Source organism: Mucor velutinosus, assembly GCF_035048745.1.
Source record: "Mucor velutinosus strain NIH1002 chromosome Unknown tig00001563, whole genome shotgun sequence".
Taxonomy (NCBI): Eukaryota; Fungi; Mucoromycota; class Mucoromycetes; order Mucorales; family Mucoraceae; genus Mucor; species Mucor velutinosus.
The window spans coordinates 1,724,910-1,751,137 of NW_027041904.1; the positions used below are offsets into that span (position 1 = coordinate 1,724,910).

At 40.0% G+C, this 26,228-nt stretch overlaps 6 protein-coding genes across 6 annotated transcripts; 4 read left to right on the plus strand and 2 right to left on the minus strand.

Annotated features, from left to right (window-relative positions):
* Positions 1-334: 334 nt before the first annotated feature.
* vps66 (Lysophosphatidic acid:oleoyl-CoA acyltransferase 1) lies at positions 335-3,597 on the plus strand (the record flags this gene model as incomplete). The annotated part of the gene is made up of 6 exons (XM_064828415.1): positions 335-926; positions 984-1,643; positions 1,715-1,723; positions 1,794-1,890; positions 1,948-2,716; positions 2,767-3,597. The coding sequence occupies 6 exons, from the start codon at positions 335-337 to the stop codon at positions 3,595-3,597; spliced, it is 2,958 nt and encodes a 985-aa protein (XP_064685617.1).
* A 1,246-nt stretch (positions 3,598-4,843) lies between these two features.
* Positions 4,844-7,240, plus strand: PAN2 (poly(A)-specific ribonuclease; the record flags this gene model as incomplete). Its single annotated transcript, XM_064828416.1, has 3 exons — positions 4,844-6,032; positions 6,089-6,590; positions 6,640-7,240. The coding sequence occupies 3 exons, from the start codon at positions 4,844-4,846 to the stop codon at positions 7,238-7,240; spliced, it is 2,292 nt and encodes a 763-aa protein (XP_064685618.1).
* Positions 7,241-13,372: 6,132 nt separating this feature from the next.
* Positions 13,373-14,159, plus strand: ATC70_009180 (uncharacterized protein; the record flags this gene model as incomplete). The annotated part of the gene is made up of 4 exons (XM_064828417.1): positions 13,373-13,400; positions 13,452-13,762; positions 13,836-14,052; positions 14,116-14,159. The coding sequence occupies 4 exons, from the start codon at positions 13,373-13,375 to the stop codon at positions 14,157-14,159; spliced, it is 600 nt and encodes a 199-aa protein (XP_064685619.1).
* Positions 14,160-14,545: 386 nt separating this feature from the next.
* On the plus strand, positions 14,546-15,607 carry ATC70_009181 (uncharacterized protein; the record flags this gene model as incomplete). Its single annotated transcript, XM_064828418.1, has 2 exons — positions 14,546-15,320; positions 15,408-15,607. The coding sequence occupies 2 exons, from the start codon at positions 14,546-14,548 to the stop codon at positions 15,605-15,607; spliced, it is 975 nt and encodes a 324-aa protein (XP_064685620.1).
* Positions 15,608-21,000: 5,393 nt separating this feature from the next.
* Positions 21,001-22,977, minus strand: ATC70_009182 (uncharacterized protein; the record flags this gene model as incomplete). The annotated part of the gene is made up of 4 exons (XM_064828419.1): positions 21,001-22,121; positions 22,185-22,406; positions 22,465-22,699; positions 22,753-22,977. 4 exons carry the CDS (start codon positions 22,975-22,977, stop codon positions 21,001-21,003), a joined length of 1,803 nt encoding a protein of 600 aa, XP_064685621.1.
* A 749-nt stretch (positions 22,978-23,726) lies between these two features.
* ATC70_009183 (uncharacterized protein) lies at positions 23,727-26,108 on the minus strand (the record flags this gene model as incomplete). Its single annotated transcript, XM_064828420.1, has 9 exons — positions 23,727-24,207; positions 24,266-24,973; positions 25,034-25,080; positions 25,145-25,196; positions 25,265-25,320; positions 25,410-25,475; positions 25,531-25,634; positions 25,690-25,793; positions 25,858-26,108. 9 exons carry the CDS (start codon positions 26,106-26,108, stop codon positions 23,727-23,729), a joined length of 1,869 nt encoding a protein of 622 aa, XP_064685622.1.
* Between the last annotated feature and the right edge of the window lie 120 nt (positions 26,109-26,228).

Below are 26,228 nucleotides of genomic sequence, written 5' to 3' on the forward strand. Positions count from 1 at the left end.
AATAGAGGCGTCGCTTTTGTTAATTTCTTGTGGTACGTTTCCAATTAATGAATTGTAAATTGGCTAGTTTCGACAAAAAGAGAAAGCTAAATTTACCTTTTCATCCCGACTAGTGAAGTTTGAACAACACTTGGCATAGATACAAATAAAGTGCAAAAGGGAACATTTTCATTGCTCGCTCCACTTCTCTCTTTTCTTTTCCTTGCTTGATATTAGATATCGACCCCCCCCCCCTTTCCTTTCCTTTTTCTCTCCTTTTTTTCTCATTTATCAAACATTTGATTTTATAAATATATATATATATATATATATATATATTTTTTACCCAACAAAAATGGATGATACCAAACCTTCTTCTCTTTCGTCTTCTTCTTCTCCAAGCCAGAAAGATAAGCAACAAGACATCAATTCGCTGCCACATGAAGCCATGTCGTTGAATAGTAACAGTAGTAATGAGCACTTTTCAGCCGCAGACTTTCCAGAGCAACCCAATGTTGAAACGAATCAGCCACTTACAGCTGAATTATTGGCAGAGCAGAACGAACTGTATTCAAACAAGCTGGAGCCAAAACCCAATGCAATTCGTGCTTGGGCTGCCGATCTTCCTGAAGTGCCTGATAGCGTCCAGCCTATCCTCACAACCACACATATATTCGAGATGGAGTCCCTCACATTAGACGATGAGGAAGAGGAAGAAGCTGAAGATGAGACAGTGCGACAAGACCACCAGCCCAAGATACAAGAGACAAAAGATGTATTCAGCGAGACACAGAAAGTGGCCTATGTCAGCCTCTGCTATCTAACCAGTTTAGAGGTTGTTTATGATTTCCAAGGCAAAGACTTTACATATGCTCGCATGAGTGCAGATAACTGGCAGCGGAAATTAATGCGAATGCTATATTGCCATATGGACATCTCTGCAGACGGTGAGTATCAAGTCAATGTAGAGTGACAGCACACGGTTATTCACGCGATGCTATTAGAAATCAAGATGATTGAATCTCTGTCCAAGCACGATATCCGGCCAACCGATCTCGTACATCAATTCACATCTCAGGGCCAGACGGCAGAAGTGCAGTTAGACGACTTGAATACCAAACCAAGCCAGAAACAAGCAGCCGAGTTTGATAACAACAAGATCATCATTGACCTCTGTTGGACAGTGATGTGCGACCTGTTTTTAATCTGCCTGAGTACTGAGAACTATGACGCTCGTTCCAGAGTATTTGTTGCCAGAATTGCATCCTACTTGTCTCTGGATTGGTTTCAGGTCATTGGCTTTGAGAAGCGGATTGCAGAGCATTTGCTGGAGGATGCCAACTGGGAAACAGAGACAGTTACCAGTGTAGCCACCACCATGACGACAATGACCATGACCAACGTTGATCACAATGGATTGGTACAGAACGACGTGGAAAAGAAGAGCAGAAACAAGCAGCGCAAAAAGAGACGTTATGTCATGATTGGTTTGGCTACAATTGGCGGTGGACTCATCTTGGGTCTCAGTGCTGGCCTTATGGCTCCTGTAATCGCAGGTGGTCTTGGTGCATTATTAACAACTGTTGGTGTTGGTGGAACAGGATTTCTGGGTAGCACAGCGGGTATTGCTTTAATTACAGGTGGTGCAACACTTGCAGGTGGAAGTAAGTTACTCTATTCTACATCTTGTACCTTATATCATGCTGATCATTCCTCTGCTTTGTGTTACTTGTAGGAATTGGAGGTTTGTACATCATATCTTTTGTGGTCTGAAGCGCTGGTTGGTTTGGGTCGATTGACATTGATACTCTTAGGAAAGAGCATGAACAAGCGTATGAAGACTATAAATACGTTTGAATTCCTCCCGGTCCATGTAGACGAAAATGTAAACTGTATCATTAGTATTACTGGGTAAGAGAGACGGGCTTGCACTTGAGGCTGCATTGAAAAATAACCATGCGTTATTAGCTGGCTTCCGTCCAAGGACGCGGATGAAGCATCGCTCCCCTTTAGCACATTGGACCCTCTCATGGGCGATCATTACAACCTCTATTATGAACCAGAGATGCTTTTCGAGCTGGGCAGTGCGTTCCGTATCTTTGCAACAGAGGCAGTGACGTTTTCTATCCAACAAGCACTGGCACACACCATCATGGGTGCACTGCTCGCTGGCCTTGCATTTCCACTTGCCCTCACTAAATTAGGATACATAGTAGATAACCCATGGGCAAACGCACTAGATAGATCTAGATTGGCTGGCCTTATCTTGGCAGACACTTTGATGAACCGAAATCTAGGTGCGAGACCAATTACTTTAGTTGGTTACTCTCTTGGCGCCAGAGTCATCTTCTTTTGTTTATTAGAGTTGGCTCGTGTAAAGGCATTTGGTCTAGTTGAAAATGTCGCTTTATTTGGTACACCTGTCAGTGGCACCAAAGCCGAGTGGAAGGAATGCACCACCATTGTATCAGGTCGTTTTGTTAACGGTTATGCAACAAACGATTGGCTGTTAGGCTTTTTATTCAGAACATCCACTGCTGGTTTAGGCAATATTGCTGGTCTCAGGCCCCTGTCTCATATAGAAGGAAATAGAGTGCAGAACTTGGATTGTACAGACTTGGTCACTGGCCATTTGAGCTACAGATCCTCCATGCCGAAATTACTGAAGCGTGCAGGCTTTGTAGTAACATCAGAAGAACTGCCAGTGAAAGAAAAGGACAAGACTTCGTTAGAAGAGGTAAGTTTGCAGACTCTGTTGCATAGCCAGCACCCTAAATAATACTGCAGGATACATCATCCACCGTTGCCACTGCTGCTGGTGCTTCCTCCGACATAAAAAATAAGCACTTGGATTCTGCATCGTCATCTTTGAAAAAGAGAAGTTCGTTATCGTCACTTTCATCAGGAAAAGCATCGATACAGCTGTCGTCCAAGACATCTACACCAATAGCAGGAGCAGATGGCCATGACCACGAAAGCGATGCGATGCCCACAAGAACAGCTTCATCCTCTACAGCGCCAATGACACCAGGAAACCAATCGCCTCGTACATCGAATGACAATAAGCTCAATGGACCCAATACAATGTCAGACTATGATATTATTGCAGATATTATTGCCAATGCAACCGCCGCCGCTTCATCAAAATCAGGTACATATAGTTCTTTATCTTCAGGAAAAGCTTCTATTACCGCAACTCCCTCTCTCATGCCGTCCGATCCAATGATGACGACTTCGTCCTCAACTACAACCACCAATTCTGCCACTACAACCACAGCAACGATAGCAGCACCAAGAAAATCAGGATTAAACAACTTTTTCGGTGCTTCAGCCAGCAGATCAAAGTCTGAGACCACCATGAGCAGCAGCACAAAGAGTATCATAACACCTGAAAAACCTAGAACCACTTCCAGATCATCCCTACTATTCGGTACGGGCTCCTTGTTTGGCTCGAAAAAGAAACCTGCGACAGAGGAAGAAAAGGAACTCAAGGATGCAGGTGTTACAGTCAAAGAAATCAAGGGTACCTTAGGCAGATTGGTTGTGCCTCAAGAAATTGCAAATCCAATGCCTAAAGTGAAGCTGGAAGCTCCTCAACATGCCCGTTTGAACCGTTAACTTATTTATTTTCCCCTCTCTCCGTCTCTGTTTTTGTACATTTTACCATTTCATATATCCTCTAAATTGTTTTCATACAAATAAATCATCCCAACACTTGATCTCATTACTCCAATTTCATTTGAAGTTTAATGCACACTTGGGGTCTTTTATCAATACATTAAAAGCCATAAGGTCTCTTTAATGTAATGAATAAAGCAGCTATTACGCAAGTTATATACACGATAATAAGCGCTACCAACTAGTAGAATATTGATTTCAGGATATCAGGGGCAATTTTGAAAACATTGGGCAGCAATTGTCCATGTTACCTTAGGCTTAGCATTCAGATGAGTCATTTTTAACATTGGAATTCCATATATGCAAGCAGCTGTAGCAAAAGCGATCTGACTCATCCAGACGGCAGTACTCTTCCAACTCGTAATCCCTTTCTTACGAGCCTTCAACAGCATCAATTACCATCTCAATTAGCATAGCAATGGTTTCGCCCGCCGTCAAAACAAATTAAATTGCCGCTCATATTTTTTCTTCTGATTCGATGATTCTTGAACTTTCGGGACTCTATTCGACCTATTTTGCAAGATTCGACTATGTAAATGTAATGACCATCCCATACTTCTTTAAGCTTTCTTAAAGCATTTTTTAAGACGTATCCAATGGTACCCATTATAAGGGGGTATTAATAGAAAACTTATTGAGCAATTCTGAAAAATATGAAATGAGGTTTTTGGCTAAAATGTCAAAATATTACATAAGAAGGTTGCACAATTAATATTTCAGAGGTTGCTTTGGATCAATACTCTCATTTTGAATTAGTATATGCCATAGTAAAAGTGTTCATTTTTGAGGTCAAAAATGCGATCGTTTAGTTTTTAATGAAAAGCATGAGGTACCCCCTCATGGTTTTCATCGAAAATATCTTTCAGCTCAAGACGAATGGGATCTGATCAAGCGGAAGACCAAACAGGTTACTATCAACTTTACTAGACACCATGATACTTGGAGAAAGGCCAGAATCAAGGCGCTGCAAAGCGAGAGGAATAACTTGCTGCGACGCTACCGGAATGACATCGAGTGCTTGAAACTGCTGCTGCCGGACGTGGAGGGAGAGCTATCCAAGCTACAGCAGGAAATTGTGGAGATTCAGATGTTGAAAGCAGGCCGCCGATGGTTGGAGCAGAGTGAGAAGTCCCCAGAATATATTAAACACACCATTGATCAGCGTGTCGACCAACGGACAATTGCAATGTTGAAACATCCTAGCACTGGAGAAGCTAGCCTGGACACGGAACCCAAACTCAATGCTGCTGAATCTTTCTATCAGGATCCGTACACGGAGGAACCAATTGACATGGATTGCTTGAATACCATGCTCGGTCATATTGATCGTACGGTATCATCAGAGAATGCTACAATGATTATGGAGCCAATTGACTATGACGATATCTTGGACGGTGCCCGTCAAACCCCCAAACAGAGTAGCCCAGGACTGGATGGCATCGGCTATGAGATACTTTACCTCCTTGTCTCTCACCCAAGCTGTCGTGATATTATCCATCAGGTATTCAATGACGTTGTTCGCTTGGAAAAGTTCCCCAAATCTTGGCAGGCCTCGTGTATCATTATCTTACACAAGAAAGGTGACAAGAGTGATCTAGCTAACTACCGTCCCATCACACTGATTTCAGCGGATTGCAAAGTTTTTACGCGCATCATGAACCCTAGAGTTGTCCAAGTGGCTAACAGGATTATCACCCCTTATCAATGCGGTTTCTTGCCCGGCCGTTATATTGGGGATTATGGAAGGTCTCTCCAGGTGATTATGGATAATGCTCAGTCTGCTAGCTGGCGGAACCCCTACAACTTTACTGCCTATGCTGGCATCATGCTTGATAATGCCAAGGCCTATGACCAGGTTCACCCAAAGTATCTCTCCCAAGTACTGTTAAAGCTTGGCTTCCCTGAAGCGTTTGTCACATGCATTATCAATTTGTTCTTTGATAACTCCATCTATGTCAATGTGAATGGTTTCTTAACCGGTGCAATCTCACAGCGACGAGGGATTCGTCAAGGTGATAGTATCTCGCCAGTCTTGTTCAACCTGTCCATTGAGCCGTTCCTACTCTCCATAGTCAACAATATGAACCTCACAGGATACAGCCTGCAACACGTCAAGCTCCCGCACCAAATACAGAACCCATGGATATCTCCTGCTCCCATCAAGGTCCTCGCGTACGCCGACGATGTCCTATCGTTTGTGAAATCGCAAGCTGAATTGGTAGAGCTACAAGAACTTCTACTAGTATACAATCGAGCTTCCAACGCCAAGATCAATTACAGCAAATCCGTCGCCTTCCCTCTCCACGGCAGTGCCATGAAGTCCACTGACGGCCAACAGATCAAGCAATATGTCACCACTCCACGGGCTATATCAAGTATCTTGGATACCCACTCTGGTTTGCTAATCACCAACGCGATGTCTTCGTCTCAGAACTCATTGGCAATATCAATGTTATGACCGACATCTTTGGCTCTAGACTCGTCTCATTATATGGCAAAGCTAACATTGCAAATACTCTCATCCTATCCAAACTGTGGCATGTTATTCGTGTGGTGTCTCTCCCTCAGGAGGTCCTAAAGAAGCTCAGATCAATTATATACCAATTTGTGATGTCTGGCCTGTTTCCACCTCTCAAAGGCACTTCTTTCTTCTTTCCTCGTGATCAAGGCGGATTAGGCTTGATCGATATCGGTGCTCAACAGAAAGCCCCACAGTTTCGTTACCTACGAGTCCTGCTAGTTGGCAATCATGGTCTACTACCTGATTTCACGTATCAATTGTTAACCAATGCTCTACGTCTTACAAACGACGCTGCTCACCATGTTCTGCGTCTATTGTTCATGTCAGCTCGGTATAAGAATACGCTGAATGGTCTCCACCCATTCTTGTCTATGTTCAATGCCATGGATACCTGCAATACTCACAGCTCCTGGTCCAGTCGCCCACCAGCTCACACTCCAACCATTTGTACACAACAATAGCACTGGTGACCCTGATTTCCAGCCCTTTGTCGACTCATTGATATACCAACAGCAGCAGATACCGAAGCTAGCGAACAGAGGTCTCCGTTTCATCATGCTGGACATGGCAAACCTCGACGTTAGTCGTAACTTCAGCAACCACCTCAACAAACAACAATGGCAGACTTTCTACAAGAATAACATGCATTACTCAGCTCGCAACCTATGGTATCGAATGATACATAAACAAAGCTCCAACAAACTTGCCATGTCGCAACTCTATCTGAAACATGCTGAATCTGATAGATATAAACTCTGTTATGAAGTGGAAGGCGCCAAACATCTCCTGATCAGTTGTGTCCACAAACTTGATGTATGGGACTCCTCATTCAACGAGTTCCTTGGTTACCCCAAATCTGCAGATCCACATCTTATCTACAAATCAATCACGCTCTTCAAACTGAACCGATATTTCATATACAACTTGGATATCCACATCACGATCTTTGACTCTTTGCCACCATTATGCGTATTATCTGGAGAAACCATTATCAACAGCTTTACAACCACATGCCTTTTGATTCAATCCAAACCAGCCGCCAAATCAGAACCGAAGTGTTAAGATTGTCAAATCTTAAGCAACTTTCTTACTAGATTTATCATAATAGCTTTATATATGGCAAGTCACTTTGATAGCATACACTTGTCCATCTCTTTGATGCATTTGTCTTATTTCTAATTATTATCCTAATAAAACAATATCATCCAAAAAAAAAGTTTTCATCGAAAATCAAACAATCGCGTTTTTGACTTTGATAATGAAGACTTTTGCTATGGTATATATTAAATCAAAATGTTTCTATCGATCTAAAGTAGCCTCTGAAATCAACTTTGTGAGACCTTACTACGTAAAATTTCGACTTTCTGGCCAGGAATCTCTTTTCATATTTTCATAAATTGCTCAATAAATTTACTCAAAACATCTATCTTACTTGGTACGGTTGAATGCGCCTTGAAAAGTACTTTAAGAATATATTAGGAAGCATTTTTTTTTTGTAGGGGAGACGAGCTCCAAGTTTTATTTAAAGTCCTTTAAATGTCATACTGAGGGATAGAAAAGAATGTTGGTGGACCCAATGTCTGCAATGAAGGGGAATAAGATATTTTTGAATTAAGTTGGGAAAGAAATCTACTACTAATAAGGTGCGACTCCTAGAGCCAGTACAGTCTTGCGGAAATCGTCAAAATATAGATCATGGATAAGAATACAAAACACCAAACGAGGACATCAGTACTACGTCAAAAATTCAGACAACTTGCGTTCACCAGGATTTGAACCGGGATCCTCCCGTTGGCATACGGGAGTTTCTACCACTTCGCCCTACCACCAGGGACCGTATTAGGAAGCATGGGTTGATCATCAGATTTATATAGTCGGATCTGGCAAAATAGTTCAATCAAGTCGAAAAACTATCAGAATTTGGCCAATCTGAAATAGACTACAAGTCTGAATTGAAACTAATTTTGACTTCTAGTGGAGCCGGCTGGTAAACTCAATGCCCTTTTCATTATGAAGGCAATAAAACAGTAATAATAAATACTTTTGAGGTGTATGAAAGGTAGATGGCGAATTACATAGTACTATCATTAGCCATGCAAGTCTATTAAAATACTTGTTAGTGTTGAGTCTGTAGAAGCTGCGGGAGTTCAGTAACTTAGTGGCAGTCGGATCACGATTTACGTTGTTACTCACTGTCTATGTTGGGACGCAACGTTCAACAAGAAGTGAACTATATGTTTGGCTATGAAAGTCTATGCTTATGAATGACTAGGGTATGTTGTGTATCGTATCATTGTAGCTGAACTGACGATTGGATCCTTCATAATGATCGGTATTGGATATACGGAACTCGATGTATTGACTCCTCAGTTTAAACAATTAGATTGGTTGATTTATTAGCGATGATAATTTAGTATAAATATGATGTGCTTGAATCAATTAATAAATCATTACTTTTCGCATCTGGTTACTTTTAAAGTCTTCCTTTTGATATCTATCTTAATTTGTTAATATTGCATCTGTTTATACAACAGCTAGATCAACACCTTTCCGTTTTGAGGCTTTAAAAGTATTTAGGGACTATAGATTTATTATGTTATGATATTCATTATTTTACACTTTACTCGCTTAGTTATTTGACGATCAATTTAGCGACTGAAAATTCCTTTATATGCTTATTAACAACCCCTAAAAATGAGTATACGATTGCTGTGATACAAAATCTCTAAAATTAATCAACACACGGAGTGAAAAAGCTATTTTCCTCTTTGAATGAAATGCGCTGCACATATTTGACCCTTCGCCAAATCATAACAGACAAAGTTTAACCAAAAAGCTTTCACTACAACGTTTCTCAACGCCTATTCCATAAATCTACCATTCGCAATTCCTTGCAACTAACAGCTTTCAATACCTTTTATACGTAGGTCTTTGCTCGAAATTGTCTTATTTCCAAAATCTTCCATTCCTGATCAGCAACTCATCATCCATTTTAAAACACAAATACACTATCGTTTTTGTCCCTTAAAGTTGGTATAGAAGAAACATGCTACCTTCAAAGCTCTAGCGTCAGTATTTCAAAGCTTGATGTTATTAATGATGGCTCCAACCTCAAAGCTGGAAATATTTTGTAAATCCAAGGTTGGATAGGAGATAAAGGATAGCAACCCATAGAATTGAGACTAGCTGGAAACCAATGATGACCGATGCATGTTTGTTGAGAGGGTGTTTGGTACTGAGAGGGTCTGGTGCCTACTGTACTGCTGTGCCTATACTATTATCACTTTCACCACGTCTAATATTTAAAGGATATTCCTTACTTCAAACTGTGTAGTAGATGTTAATTCTAGCAAATGCACCTTATCTTGTTATAGAATAAAAAATGGTCTAAATTGTACTTGTCTACTGAATTATCCTTTTATTTTAATTAATTAATTAAAAATACAAAATGATTTAAAATGGCAAACCAGCATAAAATCAACTAGCTGTAGACCTTTTCTCTTTCAACCTCTCAGCCAATCAAATTGCTTGAAAACTCCGCTGACCTAAAAAAAATTTGCGAGGGTTTCCCCCTGTTTTGATATGAGGCAAAATTTTAAGCGCCGCTATAATAGCAATATAGCCGCTGCTATCATCAAACTTCCCCCAGGTGCTAGAGCATGTCTTACTTACACCACCTAGCTTTAAATTCAAGCATTGAGACCCTTAATCATCACTAAAGTAAGTAGCGATAACCAAGTGGAGGCGGCCTATCTACCTCCTAGCCTCGGATAGAGTCTTGTTGAGTTTCAGGGATAGGCACATCCACACAACGTAAAAAAGGTATGCTTCAAAGAAACATAATAATAATAAAATAAAGAAGAAAACATACTACTAAAGGAGTATAGTAGTACGTAGACAAAAAAGAGACACTCACACGAAGCGAGTCAAAGAAAAGCATAACAAACACAACATCAGAGACGTTCAGAACAGCTCGTTGTTGTAACAAAAATCCATACATGAGCAGCATGCATGGTAATAGTCGGATGTAAAGCAACACAACCAACAAAAGAAGAAGAAAAACGCAACAAAGCAAACATCATGAATGCATTATCATGAGGAAGGAAGCAATAATACAAACGTTCAAAGCAGTTTTGTATCATCGCAACCAGAAGAAAGAAGATACTTACCACTTACCACCACCATAGATAGGCCAGAGAATAGGAAATCACCAGAGATAGACCACAGATAGACCAGAGAATACGCAATCACCAAAGATAGACCAGAAAACAGACATAAAACAGAGACAGCAGGCTAAGAAAAACCGGGCTAGCAGCAGCAATACCAGCAGCAGCTTCATCAGCAACACCAGCAGCAGCGCCATAAGCAACACCAGCAGCAGCGCCATAAGCAACACCAGCAGCAACATCATCAGTAGCATCATCAGCAACACCAGCAGCAACAACAATAGCACTGAAAAATGAAGAACGAGCGACACCAGAGACCAGACAAAGATTAAAGAAGCAACCGCCAGAGATAGAGACCAAAGAAGCAACCACCAGACATGATAAACCAAAGAAGCAAGCAGTAGAAATAGCAGAGAAGTAATGGCAGCAGCATCAACAACATCAAACAGGCAAAAAATTATCAAAACCTAATAAACAAATTCGATTAGTGCTGATTTTACGTCTTCCAGTGCTCGTTATCGAATAATACCTACTATATTCCGCTTCAAAGAAGCAGTATCAAGTACTTGTAACAGTGCAGAACCATGTTATCATAAGCTAGAGTGTTATTTTCAATCAAAAGGGTTCCAAAACCAATATAGTATGATACTAAATGCGTTTTGCAAAAAGGGTAAAAAAAACAGAGGAATGGAAAAATGAGATGACGCCTTAACCGACGTCACGACCAGTAGATTTAGTCTCAGTTTTTTGCCGTGACAGACGTAGTAATAGCTGCACTTTAATTTGAAATTATGCGGTGGATATTTTTGTGTTCAAATTTGACTTGATCTGACATCCTTTAAACGTTTTTGCTAAGTTTGACTATAAAAATTGTTGTTGTTATACTTTACTTTCTAATACATCTATAAAGAGTCAATGAAGGCGCATCGAATGATGCTGATTACATTCAGCTTTCAGACCGAAATAATGAGCAATTTGCGAACATTTCAAAACCGGTTTTCTGCGAATATATCAAAATCTAGCATATACAAGTCTCATTAAAACAGCTTCCAGTGTTGCATTACATCTTTACGATCAATTTGATCCGATATGTATCATAGAAAAAGTCGTCATTTTTGGGGTGAAAAACGCGATCGTTTGATTTTTAACAATTTTCCCTTACTAGTACACATAAAAAAATGAGGATTTTTATGGATTTGCGATGACTTAAAAAGTTTTGAGATAAAGCATCAGTAAGTAAAGTGTGGACAAGGAGAGACGTTTGGCCCTATTCCAAGCGTCCACAACGCTTTGTAGCATGAGTTATTTGTACTTCAAAATGGCTAAATTTGGACAGAATTTGACCAAAAATAAGTCGTAGTATGTTGTGCTGCCAAAGAATTAAGTAAATTACATTTCTTTCTAATGTCCCTGATGTTCTGCATTGTACGAAACTCAATCCCTAAGTGATAGAAGGTTTTATTATTCTTATTCTAGAGCGCAGATCTTTTTTCTTTTTGAAATGCGCGATTACAGTAATTTTAAGGCCTGACCGTCAACGATGTTTTGCAAATTTGAATTTAACAACTTGCTTTTATTGAACGAGATGCTCGTCAGGTTATTAGCAAGACACTTTTGATGATTGTCCACAGCTGAGATGTCATATCTAGCCGTAAAACTAGACTGAAAGTCTATCCACAATGTTGGACATTCATAATTAAAGGAGAAATGATTGCTATCGGGCACGCTGAGTCGGTGTCAGCACGATGTGGGGAACAAACAGTAAAGTTATGTGTCAAAATCGACTAAACAGAGACTCATAATACCTATAACACTTGTGATATAAGAGTCGATATCAGCAAACTGTAGTGAGATCGGGTTTAGATGCATTCATGGAGCTATACAGTCGAAAAGGTCAGCTTCAGCCAAATTATTGCCCAAAATCAATCGCTCAAACGCTTTTTTTTTTGCTAGAGTAGTGTCGCATATAAGTTTTTTGTTGTGCGCTGACATTAGTCAATACATGCTCTAGATTCATTTTATAGACTTGAGCATCGTATGGACGCTTTTGTGCTGTTATTGAGAAAAGACGTGTTTTTGCCATGGTAAACTTCAAATTTGGGAGTTAAACCCGATTTTTCAAAGAAAGCATCGCAGTAGGTGCCCAGAGATCTCATTTTGTAGAACAATCGAATGTTGATTGTTCAAGCGACGATAACTTTTTATATAAGTGTCATCCATAATTCAATTAATAAAGGCTCGTATTAGTAATAGCATCTGGTTAATTTAAAAGGTCTTTATTTCTTTTTGCCCTTTTAAATTTCTCTTTACATTGTATTCTACTTCTCGGATACAGCACACTCGGTGATCCTCGCTTCGGTAGAACTGTTTGTTAGATTGTTTGAATAATACATTGCTTTGCTTTGCCAAATTGACTCTATATTGTCAGCAATCAATGTAGTAATATTAATAAGCATTTCAGGACTGTATCCGCTCGAGGGTTTAAGGCCAACAAGGTCTGGCAAGCGCCTTTTAATAGATATTACTACCGCTGATTCTTGCATGTAAATGGCAGGTGGATCATTATTTGCGTTTCTCATTAAATATCTTCCAATTACATTTTTGGAACCTTAAACAAGGAGGATGCGTTGTGAGCTTGTAGCAAAATACAGTATTCAGATGCGATCAGCACGATCTAATTCCAACAACCACAATGCGACCCTACATACAGTGTATATCATAAAGTTTCTCTTTTGCTGCTCTCATTCGATCATTGACTCAATTATACGCTCTTTCATAATGACCGAGATTCAGGCTGCAGTGAAAATTTATAGAAACATAAGCAATAGCTTTGAAAGTTGGAGTAGCTATAAGCTTTTGCATGGCTGCTGGTATCACAGTTGTGTACAAGGAAATGCAAGACACAGTTGACAACATCATGGTACATGGAAAAGACGTCACTTGAATAAAGACATCAATGTTGATGAGCAAGGTCGACAATTTTTTTTCTTTTACACAACTTACTCTACTACAGCATTTAAAACAAATCATGTTAAAATTCAAGAAGCACGATACAGGTTAGAGGCATAATTGAACGAGCAATTCAAGAAATTCATTCAGTTTAATAGAAAAAACCGAAATCAAAAAAGAATCTCGTAAAGAAGAATCTAAAAAGGAGCGTTCTCGTTCACGCTCACGTTCCCCACGTAGTAGAAGAGACCGTTCACCTCCTCGTAGACATGAACGCCGATACAGTCGCTCACCTCCATCATCGCGAAACAGTAGCAGCAGAAGATCTCGCTCACCGCCTCGTCATCGAAGAGATCGCTCTCCAGATTACGACAGACACAGATCATCTCGATATCGTTCTCGCTCTCGCAGTCCAACTCGATCTTCAGCAGCATCAGCAACAGCAGCAGCTAAATCCAGTGAACAAAAGGTAATTGTGACACCTCTAGTTCTAAGGAAATCACTCGCCTAATTACAAGAGTTTCCTTTTTCCATTTAATTAGGGCGTCAAGAGAGTTTTAAAGAAGCAACCCACATATAGTCTAATTGAATTAGAAGTAAATGATCGATTGGGTAAAAAAGTTAGAGTTAAATGTGCACCCAACGACCTTGTAGGGGACTTTAAAAAGCTGGTTGCAGCACAGATTGGCACAGAACCAAGTAAAATCGTTCTCAAGAAATGGTATAAGGAATTCAAGGATCACATCACATTGGCAGACTGTAAGTTGGCTTGTTGGGATTGCGTGGTCTGTGGGCATGCGTTATTCACAGAATGCTTGATAGATGAACTGCATGACGGAATGAATTTGGAGCTGTATTATCGATGAGAAGGTGTTGCACAATGTTCATTGGTGTTCCTCAAATTTGTGCTTCTCGGTCAAATCAACCATCTATTTTTGACGATGAAATGTAGATAAATGGACATGTAAAGACGCAATAAAAATACGACGCGCTGTGGAAACGCAAACCCTGGGTGAGGAATGTTCCTTTTTGATTGTTCAGCACTGCTCCAACCTCGATGTACAGTGATGGCAATGTGGTGGTTGCGTTTTGTTGACCAAAGTGTATTTTGTTATTCCGCATTGATTTTAAATGGACTTTTCTTTTTCTTCCCCTTGCTATAAAACCCCCCTTACCTCACTCACTGTCTCTTTGTTTCTTTTTTTTTCCTGTCTCTACACTTTTTTTACGAACCTACACACTACACAACAATATGTCCAGCAAGGATTCCATCGCAGAAAAGGACGCAACTGATGAATTTCCAAAATCGGACGATCTCATCAAGGAGGACTATTCCGCATTAAAGCAGACGCTGAACACCATCCAGAAAGAAAACACAGCCTTGAAGGAGGACAACTTACAGATAACAGCAACCATCGACGAGCTTCGACACACTGTAGATGAACTGCAAAAGACTCTCGCAACTGCAAAAAGTGATTTGGCTGCTTATGACGAGCGTCACGCCACCATTTTGAGTGAACTGAACGGATTGAAAGAATCAATAATGGACTCCAATAGAATGTATCAAGACATCTCAAACCCACAACCATCACAGACCGCGCTCTTGCCAAATGAAGCCAGAGACACGATTGCATCCTCCCAACGTAGTATTCCTGCACCTTCTAAAGTATTGCTAGACGAGAATAAGAAGAAAGACAATAGATTAGTAGAATTAAGACGTATCACAAGAGAATACATGAATGTTAGTGACGAGGAAGCAGGGCTCAGACTATACAAGCTGCAGAAAACAATGATCCATGTCGTGTCTGATTTGAAAAAGTACATGATGAGTCGACACGAAGATGTAACCAAATCGTGGAAGTCTATCGACATCAGCACACAAAGAGTGGCATTTGAGATGGTGGAAAAAGAAGCAAGCAATCTGGGTGTGCCTTTGAATTTGTGTATTGGTTACTGGGGTGCAAGAAGATTGATCAGTAAATCTTGGGCAAATGCCTTGAGAACATCCAAGAAGCACGTTAATACAGGTACTTTTTTTTTTGGATTTTTTTTTTTTTTTTTTTTTTTTTTTTTTTGCTTTTGCACGGACATGATTATTTATTGATTCATGATAGGTCCCGAGACGAGAGAAGATAGGCCAGAGGATGATCAACCAAGGGCAACAGATGTTACGGAACCTTCTCCAGATACCGATATTCATGACAACAATGACAACAACAATAACATCACTAATACTACTCACGATGATCAAGACGACGCCTCTTCACCCTCACCTGACTGCAGAGCTTCCAAAAGACCAAAGACTAAGGCATAAACTCAACGCTTCCATCTCTTGTTATTTTCTCTTTCGATAATAAATATATATCTGTACATTTGCTAGCTCTATCTTTCTCTATTTACTATACTATGCAACTAACGGAGTGATAAAATGCCAAACTTGGTTATGCCCGCTTTATGAAATAAAAAGACCTCATGGTGACACATTCTTTTAGCATAAAATCACATGTAACAGATGTGGCATAATGAAGTCTCTTGATGTGTAACCTTGTTCATTTGAATAATTCCAATATGTGTACATGAATTGATTCAGGAACCAACTATTAACACGCCCATTCTCTTACGAAATGTGGACAGTATGCAGAAATCCGTTTCGTATTGAACGATCATACAGATTAAAATAGATACTTGGGGTTTTCCATGAAACTGCTTACCAGGGGTTTTCTGCATCGTTTGGTCTTGACATATGCCACGTATACATTCGATAGAAAAAGTCTCAAGTTCCGGAATCAACACTTCAAACTAGGCCGTTATCTAGCATACAGATTTTCCAGTATCAAAATGACAAAGTGCGAATGTCTCCAAGAACTCGGATGTAAGTAGTCCATTTTTACAAACCCCCCCCCCCCCTAAACAAAAGCCCTATGTGAGGCAGTTACTATTTAAGATTCTGTCGATCTATTGCTTTTCAATTCACATATTAAGTTCGATTAATTAAATCCAATAATGGACCATTCGGAACAGACAATTTCAGTAAATGGTTGAATTGTCTGTATTGATGAAACCTAAGCTTATTGTATTGTTCCTCTGTCAAGCGCTTTGGTTCCTCCCCATATTCTCCATGTTTGAAGTCAATGTATACTGTTGCTGTATTTGTAGAGACTTTGACCATGTAGTGGGATTCATAATCGTGAAGCACAACGATTGTGACAAATGCCCTTTGAGGTATGTATATCTCTTCAACGTATTCTAATTGCTCTGACAATATATACAAAGTGCCAATACCCATTCAACACATTTCGATTGCCAGGTTATCCAATCGCAATCTGTTCGCGTAATTATCATTGAAAAATGTCGAGGAAAGCGTTGCAAGAGACAGCCCCAGCTTTTTTAGACTAATGTAATATCTGATGGCGTATTCCAAGGAGCTTATCATTGCCTTACTTTCTGCCATCTCTTCGTGCCATATTTATATCTCGTTCACCGCACTTGGGTGATCCATTCAAATCCAGGTCTGTTACTTGTGAAGAGAACGCTTTCAATGCGTGCTGATATAATGCCTCCATGTGAGACGATATGCAAAGATGAATACGCCTCGTCATCGCTTGTTTGCTAGATCTCTATCTGAATGCACCGAGATTGGTAGCTTCCGGCTCATTTTCGTAAGTTGACTGTAAATTATTCTTGTATGGCTACATGAATTTTGATATTTGCAAGATGATTTCCAGTATGATTTTTAGAATAGTTCTGAGTCCACTAAAATCGAAGCAAGGAATAGGCCGCAAGTACTTGATAAATCTGATGACTGCATCTATATACTGAACGCTTCGTGTATAATAATACTCTTTGTAATCTAAAAATTGCCACTTGCCTCGAGTACAATGTCAAATCGTCGCAAAGCAGGGAGCTTGTCCATGATATATCTGAAATCCTGAGTAGTGATCAATGCATCGCCTCTTGTCACCAACTCTGATGGAGGACAGGATCTTTGAAGGCATTACGTTGAATTGATTGGTAATTGAGAGACGTCAGTGTTGCTGTTCTAATTGTAAATGTTCTAGCAACAGTTCTACTGATTTGATGTTGCGAGGGCACAATTTCACATAATGCTTAGCTTTGCTATGGAGGTTGCTCAGAGGTCTCACTAAAATATGATCACAGCTTCTTCTATTTATAAGAATATGTATGTCACTGTACACAAGCTCTTGAGCTACAGATGTTCATGAATGGCAGATGTGCTGCAGATCCAAAAGGTCAGTACCATCAATTTATGAAAACACTTCTTTTCAAACTTCGTTGGGAAGCTGCCCATGATGACATTATAATTATTACAAGAATAAAAAATTTGCATGGAAGCAAGCTTTTCTTTATGAAGAATATTTGCATTGAGGGTCTGATGATGTTCAATTTGGAGAGCTCACTAGACACTCATCAAAGCCAACTGCTGGTCCGTTATGTATGTTGTATGACAAGCAAATGTATAAAGCACAGCCAAATTTGATAGCTTTCAAACCTTAGTATCTTGACATGTAGACCTTTCTGAGCCACCAAAATAACGCCAAACAATTGTACTCATCCAGCAGTTACTTTCTGACGCCTTTGCTCAACTTTTTGGGAATCCAAAAAAATGGCCAAAAATCGACCAAAAAGCATGAGGTACCCCTCATGGTTTTCACCGAAAATCAAACAATCGCATTTTTTACCTTGATAATGAGGACTTTTACTATGGTATATATTGAATCAAAATGTTTCTATCGCTCTAAAGTAATCCCTGAAATCATCTTTGTGAGATCTTGGTATGTAAAATTTCGACTTTTTGGTCAGAAACCTCTTCTCATATTTTCATAAATTGCTCGATAAGTTCAGTCAAAACATCCATCTTACTTAGTACCGTTGTATGCGCCTTGAAAAGTACTTCAAGAACGTATTAGGAAGCATGGGCTAATCATCAGATTTATATAGTCGAATCTGGCAAAGTAGTTCAATCAAGTCGAAAAGCTATCAAAATCTGGCCAATCTGAAGCAGATTGTAAGTCTGAGTTGGAGTTATTTTTGGCTGGTTGGGCAGGCTGGCAAGCTCAATGCCCTTTCCATCATAGTAATAAAAGGGTATTATCTCTGAGTTTCTCTGGCCCACGGTAACCACTGATAATATCCGCCATTCCCCCCTCACTTTCGACTTTTACAATATTCGATATAGTCAGCGGCCTCGTGCTTCCTCCCATCATATAGTCATCATTGCGATGTCTAACATTTGGAAAGCTCACTATCGTCTTATCTTCGATCAAACTTCCTTCGCTTCCGCCGTTGTGCTGAATAGTATCCGACTCGACATCCAAAAGATGATCGACGAGGATCTCATTCATGTCAGCCTATAATAGTCCCTCTTTTAATCGCTCTCATATTTTGTCTAAACATATACTATATTATCACAGAAAATTGCGCCCGCCGCTCGATTATAATACTGCTACTATTGTCTACGCGGAACAAGCAATAAAAACTTTTAAAAATCATAGTAATAGATGCTTTAGAGGCGTATGGAAAGTAGGTGTCAAATTACATAGCTCTATTGTTAGCCATGCTATCTCCTTGCATTCTATATTTAATAACGCCAGTCTATCAAAATATTTGTTAGATCAACCTCTTTCCTTTTTGAGGCTTTGAAAGTGTCTAGAGACCATAAATTTACTACGTTAAGATGAGCATTTTGACTCTTTGGATGGTTTCTTGACCTACGTTTTGCTTTGGTGGAGACCAACCTACGCTCAGGTAGTTCGCGCTGCCGCTAGCCTTTGATTAATATTGCAAAATTAATAATAGCTAAAATGCTAGAATAAACTTGTTTGTTGATTGATAGTGATTTAAAATAAAATCTCTAATCATATATGAACCATGCCTGACAGATGCCTGGCAACTCAGTCTTTATATTAGGGCTGTAAAAGTATCTAGGGACTATAAATTGATTATGTTATGATAAAACATCCCAAGCATCTTTGTCATCAACAGAAAGACATTTTGGTGAGCCAGCAGCAGGACCAAAATTTATCCAAACGCAAATTAATCTTTCTGTTCAAGATTGGCCAGGATCTGTTTTTTTTTCGGCTTCTTTAATCTATTTTATAATATTCGACTATATAAATCTGATGATTAGCCCATGCTTCCTAATACGTTCTTGAAGTACTTTTCAAGGCGCTTCCTATGATACCAAGTTATATAGATGTTTTGAATACACTTATTGAATGATTTGTAAAAATATGAAAAGAGGTTTCTGGCCAAAATGTTGAAATTTTACATATCAAAGTCCCACAAAGATGATTTCAGAGGTTGCTTTGGATTGATAGAAGCATTTTGATTCAAGATATACCATAGTAAAAGTCTCCATTTTCAAGGTAAAAAATGCGATCGTTTGATTTTCGATGAAAACCATGAGGGGTACCTCATGCTTTTTGGTCGATTTTTGGCCATTTTTTTTGGATTCCCAAAAAGTTGAGCAAATGCGTCAGAAAGTAACTGCTAGATGAGAGTAATTGTTTGGTACTATTCTGACAATCTAAAACGGCCTTGATCGCAAAAAAAACGCAGCTCAAACGCTTCTAGATTTTGCTGTATCAAGGACACTAAGGACTAAAAAGGGGGAATATTAGTATGCTGCTTGCCCATATATGAAGTAGCTACGTGTACATGGATGTAGAGCATCACATAAGAATCATATCCACAGATAATATGAAAGGTTTTCATGTGTAAGTGGAGGGTCAAAATGAGAGTAGTAGTACTTTGATGCGATGAGCTAAGGCAATCGGTAGCGCGAGCTGCCACTGCGCAGTTTGGTTCTCACCAAAGTGAAGCAAAGGTAGAGAGCCGTCCAAAGCATAAACACTTGTATTAAATAATGATATAACCACAATTGCCATCATTTTGACATTCAAATGCAATCTGCTGGAAGTGCCTTACTATTACCCGGCTTCGTTTGTCTATACTGGATTTTAAATCAGCCGCCCACACGTCCAGCAGATGGAACACATCTCTAGTTTCCAAAAAGATGTTCAATGAATTAACTAAATTAATTTTCTAGTATTCTGGCAAATCTATTTTAGTGATATGAGGGGCGTCCCTTGAAATCTCGCCACACTGTGACATGTGCACAAGCATTGGCATTTCTCACGTTTGAAAAGCATGTAATGGATTCAAGAACATCCCAATTCAGATCATAGTCATAACACTCATTCGACCAAATGCCTTGCTCGGACTACCATGCGTGAATGAACGCACACTTCAAGATCAGGAACATCTACGCATCGTTATACCATCTCCTTTTCAAATACTGGCAAAAATGCCAAGATAAAAACTTATATTTGGAAACAAACTTTATTTTGTCTAGCCATATTACGGATGTCTCTTTTCCCAAGCCAAGTAAAATCAGTTGTGCATTCATGTTGCTCAGCAGTATCACAGCGCCACTGAAGAATGACAGATTACCAGGAATCATCCATGTTCTGGATCTTTTGTATAAGACCAACAAAGCGTTGTATGTTCCCTAATTTGGATCCCATCTCGAGCCACAACACAACTTGGCCAATGATGACACCAAGGTACCCGCCACACATGCACACAATAAGGATATTTTCTTATAAAAAAAAAAAAGGGTTATATTTTTTATTATGTTACAGAAAAAAAAAATAGTAGGGAAAAAAATAAGTGAGATGATTAGACTTATTGCACTTGAACAGACGAAGGAGAGGATGAAGAGATGGTATCAACTGATTTATGCTGTTGTTGCTGTTGTTGCTGATTTTTGAAATTCTTATTGACCCATTGGCTCAAATTTTTTAATAGTTGCTGATGCTTCTCTAATTTGGATTTGTCTGCAGTTGGATACAATTCTTGTTGTGTCGTTTGTGCTTCCTTCTCGATAGCCAAGTCTGACATATCACTCACTAAAAGATCCAAGATATCCTTACTTACGGGTGATTTCTTGGCACGGGGCTGCTGGGGTTGCTTATTGGTTTCGGAAGATGCAACCGATGATGATGAAGACGGCTTCTTAGTGCTATTGGAGCTGATATCATCGACGCTAGCAAAGACATTCATCATGGTGGTAACATTCTTTTTGGATTCAATCAGAGTGTCTGGCTTGACTGGCTTGAATGCCTCGGCTGCTTTTTCTTCTTTGAATTCCGCATCAACAGGTGATTTCGACTTGTACTTGACATCATCCTTTGAACTGCCCAAGTTTTGTGTGGTTCGAAGATCAGGCGTAAAGTAGTTATTGCTGTTGACAATGCCAGGCACATTGGCATAATGGTGTCGCATGCCATTCATCTGGGGCGGTGGTAATTCAGCTGCATAGTTGTAGGTGGTTGTGTCCATCATGGGCATCGAGTAATCGCCATAGAGCTTGGAAGGAGTGGATGGGTTGTAGTCCAACGCAGATGTTTGCATCAATGGTTGGGATCTGACGTACATGTCTTGCTCTGGATTGTGTGTATTGGCAGTGGGATATAAACTAGTGTCACTCATTGGTAAATTAGCATTGAATTGTAGTAACATGTCAGCATAGTTTGTTTGTTGCAGTGCGGGTTGTTGCTGCTGCTGTTGTTGCTGTTGCTGTTGCTGTTGCTGTTGTACAGCAGCGTAGTCATATGATGCATTGCTAGCAGGAACTGCACTAGCACCTCTTCCAACAGCACCACCGCCTTCAATGCTTTCAGTAAGCTGAGCCAACCAAAGGTTAAAGTTATTCAGCTGCTCTTCGTTGTTCATGTTGAGCGAGTTTGGACTGATAGAGCCGTTGTCCACTAGATTCTGGAACATATCGAGGTTATTCATCATATCTAAATATACAACAGCAAATTTTAGGATACATATATTAGCAACTATAAATAGATTCAACATACCTGAATTATACTCAGTTTTCAGTTGATTAGAGCTTTCATCGACAAACATCAGGTTGTTCATGATATCATCAGGTATAAATTTGGGTGGAGAATAAGGGGTAGATGGTTCTTGTTTAACGGACAAAGAGCTGCTGCTATTAAAGCTCTGGTAGCAATCAGAAGAGGGCGATGACACAGCACCACTATGGTTGGTGTGGAGAGGTGGCTGCATCCAGCCATCTACTTGGGACCAGGAGTGAGTTGTTTGATGAATCATATTGATACCATTTTCTTGTCTTACCATCAGAATAGTTGCTGCTGCTATGAGGAGGGGAAATGGGCACCTTCAAAGAGGTATGACTAATGACGGTAGGATTAGGAGATAACGACATGTCTGGCTGCCTAGGAGGTGTTAAGGGCGTCATATTGGCCGATGAACGATTAGGTCGAATCTTTACAGGTGCTGCATTTTCTTCGTTGTGAATTCTTTCATGTTTCTTCAAATCTTGAGGACGCTTGAACGATTTGTCACAAAACTATGACAAGGGGTGAGCTATTCGGTTCAAGACTGGGATGAGCAACAACTTACATTGCAGTGATGAGGCTTCAAGGGGACATGCACACGAAGATGGCTAGTAATATGATCTCTCTTTACAACAGAAACTTCGCAATCTTCCCAATGACAAGTCAAGCACAGGTTACCGGTTGACTTTCTACCCACATGGTCATTTGTTAAATGACTGTAGAGATGTTCAGGGTCGGTATAAATTTTGTTACAGTTTTCCCAACGACAGTTGTATCTTGAATAATCCATATTTTATGTATATAGAGTGATGGAAAAAAAAGAGAAGAAGAGAGAAAAAGAGAAACATGGAAAGTGAGCATATTTATATCCCATCACCACCGCCAAGCCACTGTATTTGAAATTGTTGTGCACAGCCATTTCACCCCTTTTTCCCAAAAGATAAACATGAGCCTTCCTAGCATAAACAGAGGCTATCTAAACTTATCCTTGCATTCGTTGAGCTAAGCAGCTATTTGTGTTCTGGGCCATTTTTGCTGCCTAAGTGAGTATACGGTGGTGTTGTATCATTTGCATGATTATCGCTGAAGTTGAACATTTCATCACCACGCCTTCTCCCCGCTCTTTTTTCTCCCTCCATCATTTGAGGCCTATGAGATTCATTGGGCCCCTCCGTGTGTGTATGGATCGAAGTTTGGATATTCGAGGAAATCCATGTAACAATCAGTGCTAGAAAGGCATGTTACATACAAGAGAACATCACGCATCCCCAGTGCTTAACATTCATGTATCCAATTTGTTGATAAACAAGGAAATCCTTTAAACGTTTCTATAACGGCAAAATGGCCGCATTTGGCTAAACAAAAGTGGCTCTTTTGATCAACAAGAATAGATGGTTGAATATCTGTTTTTCTTTTATTAAAACGCTTTGAAAACTCAAATTATGGTACAGTAATGAGATGATTAAGAAATGACTATGTATAAGTGGAATGTTGAATTAAGGATTCTACTTCAAGGTATGGCAGAAATATACAAGCTTGTTAGTTTCTCTTGTTCAAGTTGTCACCGTCGTCATGGTGGTGGTGAGAAGCAATTTGATTCTTGGCGGGTAGCATGTTAATAGCAATGATACCTTCTTCGACATGATCTGGGTGTGTTTCGTGGCCAAAGAGCACAGCAGATGGTGCCTCTACCTTGCTGCTGGTTTGCTGATTCTCATCAGCATTACCTTGTTCCTTCTTTTGATCTGTCTTGAGGACAGGAGCAGGCTTGACAAGAAGAGAGAGAAAGAATCCAACACCACACATGGCGGTCATGACATACCAAATCATACGAAGTGCATCCAGATAACAAGCCAAGACGGTCTCTACGTACTGAGGAGGACAGCCATGGCGAACATATTCAGAGGAACCCAATACACTCTGGACAACATTAGAAGGGACAAGGGTGGAGAGATCTTGCGTCAAACTAGAATTCAAAATGGCAGATGAGATGGCCACACCTAATGCACCGCCAAGGATACTAATTCATATTGGTCAACAATGCGATTAACTATAACACATATGCACACAATCCTTACCGACTAAAGTTACCTAGACCTGTGACAACAGCAATGTCTCTAGGCTCAGCTGAAGCTTGTAAAGCAATAATTGCCGAGGAGAACATGCATCCAAGGCCCATGCCACCAATGACAGTAAAGCCATAGACGTTTGACCAAGATGTATCCTCACCAAACGTGGAGATCAAACCAACACACAAAGTAAGCAAACCCATTCCAATAGGTAAAAGTGGCTTGAAAATACCCGTCTTTGAGATGAAGAGGCCAGAGAATGTAGCAAACACGGCAATCAGCAATTCCATGGGAATCAAACGAATACCAGACCACATGGCAGAATCTTCACGAACAACTTGAAAGTAGATGGGAAGATAATACACCATACTGAAGAAGGTCATACCAAAGAACCAGTTGGTAGCCAATACAGCAGAGATGGTGCGGCTCTTGAACAGACGAGGAGGCAATAGGGGTTCAGCGACCTTGCCTTCAATGAAAATCAACAAGGCAACCAACAGACCCGTCAAGACAAGCGGAACAATGACAGCTGCAGATTTCCAGGGGAACGTTTGACCACCGAAATTCATGGCCAGCAAGAACAGCGTAGCAAATGCAAGCACAATGCATGTACCCACATAATCAATACGCTTCAACTTGTCCTTGAGATTGCCCTGAGGCACCGGTAAATGCAAAAAGAAGACCAATACGAACAAGGCAACAGCACCAATGGGTAAGCTACAGAAGCAAACCATGTTCAATGACACGATAATTGATTTCATACCACTGCCAACTTACTTGATGTAGAAATTCCAACGCCATGTTACATAATCCGTGAAACTACCCTATAAACAACGGTGAATGTTATTCACATTGATCGTCCGATGTAGCAACAAACTGCAAACTTACACCAATCAAGGGTCCAAATACACTGGACAATGCAAACACTGCATTGACGATACTGCAAGGCAATTCAAAAGCGTTAGCGTTTCAACGGATTACAACAGACCCATGATGATTATACATTACCCTTGATAGCTGCCTCTTTTCTCAAGTGGAACTAAATCGGCGATGATAATAAAAACCTATGTCAGGAAAATTTTGATTAGTTTGGAGTACAGAGGACAAAGGGAAAAAAAAAAAAAAAAAAAAAAAAAAAAACCTAGAATTTTACCATGCTAAAGATAGAAGCGCCACCGATACCAGCAATGGCTCTGCACACAATAAGCATGATCATGCTCTATATCAAGGCCAGTTAGATCAAGAACTATCAACACTGTCAAAGAGCAAACTACCTTGGCAGCACCACAAAGCACTGAACCCAACAGAAAGATGACAATACCAAAAATCAGGACCCATTTTCTCCCGAAAATGTCAGAGAATTTTGAAAAGAGAGGTTCTACGAGGCACAATCGTAAGCATGCTGTAATTGCAAAATAGTGATTTCCACTTACGGAAAGCATCAAATGTCAGAATGTAGGCTGTAGCAACCCAAGATACAATGGACATTTGGTTGAAATCAGACCCAATACGAGGTAAAGCAGTGGAAACAATGGTGCTGCCAAGGGGCATGTAGAGTGAGATCAATGAATGCCAAGTGTAGCTAGGTTGTCGAATCTTACCTGTCCAGTGCAGCCAAGAACAAGGCAATCTGCAAACCACCGAATGTAAGTAAGATGTTGTTCTTTTTGGTTGGTTTGGTTTCCACACCATTGGTATTATCCATGGCCATATTTTCTGATTTTGCATCTGATGATGGATTTGCCGTTCTTTCGCTGTATGTGCTGTTCAGCGTGGCAGCAACAGATGTTCTTCTGGAAATACCTTTGTCGAGATGGACGTCATGAGCTTCCAAACTTGTAGAGGGTGGCATTCTTCTGTACAGTAATCAAGTTTTGGTTAAGAAGAAAGAACAAGAAATCTAGCATTTTGACGCAATTTTATACGCTCTTGGTTTCAGTGAAAATTTTTAAAATTTGACAGGTTCACAAAT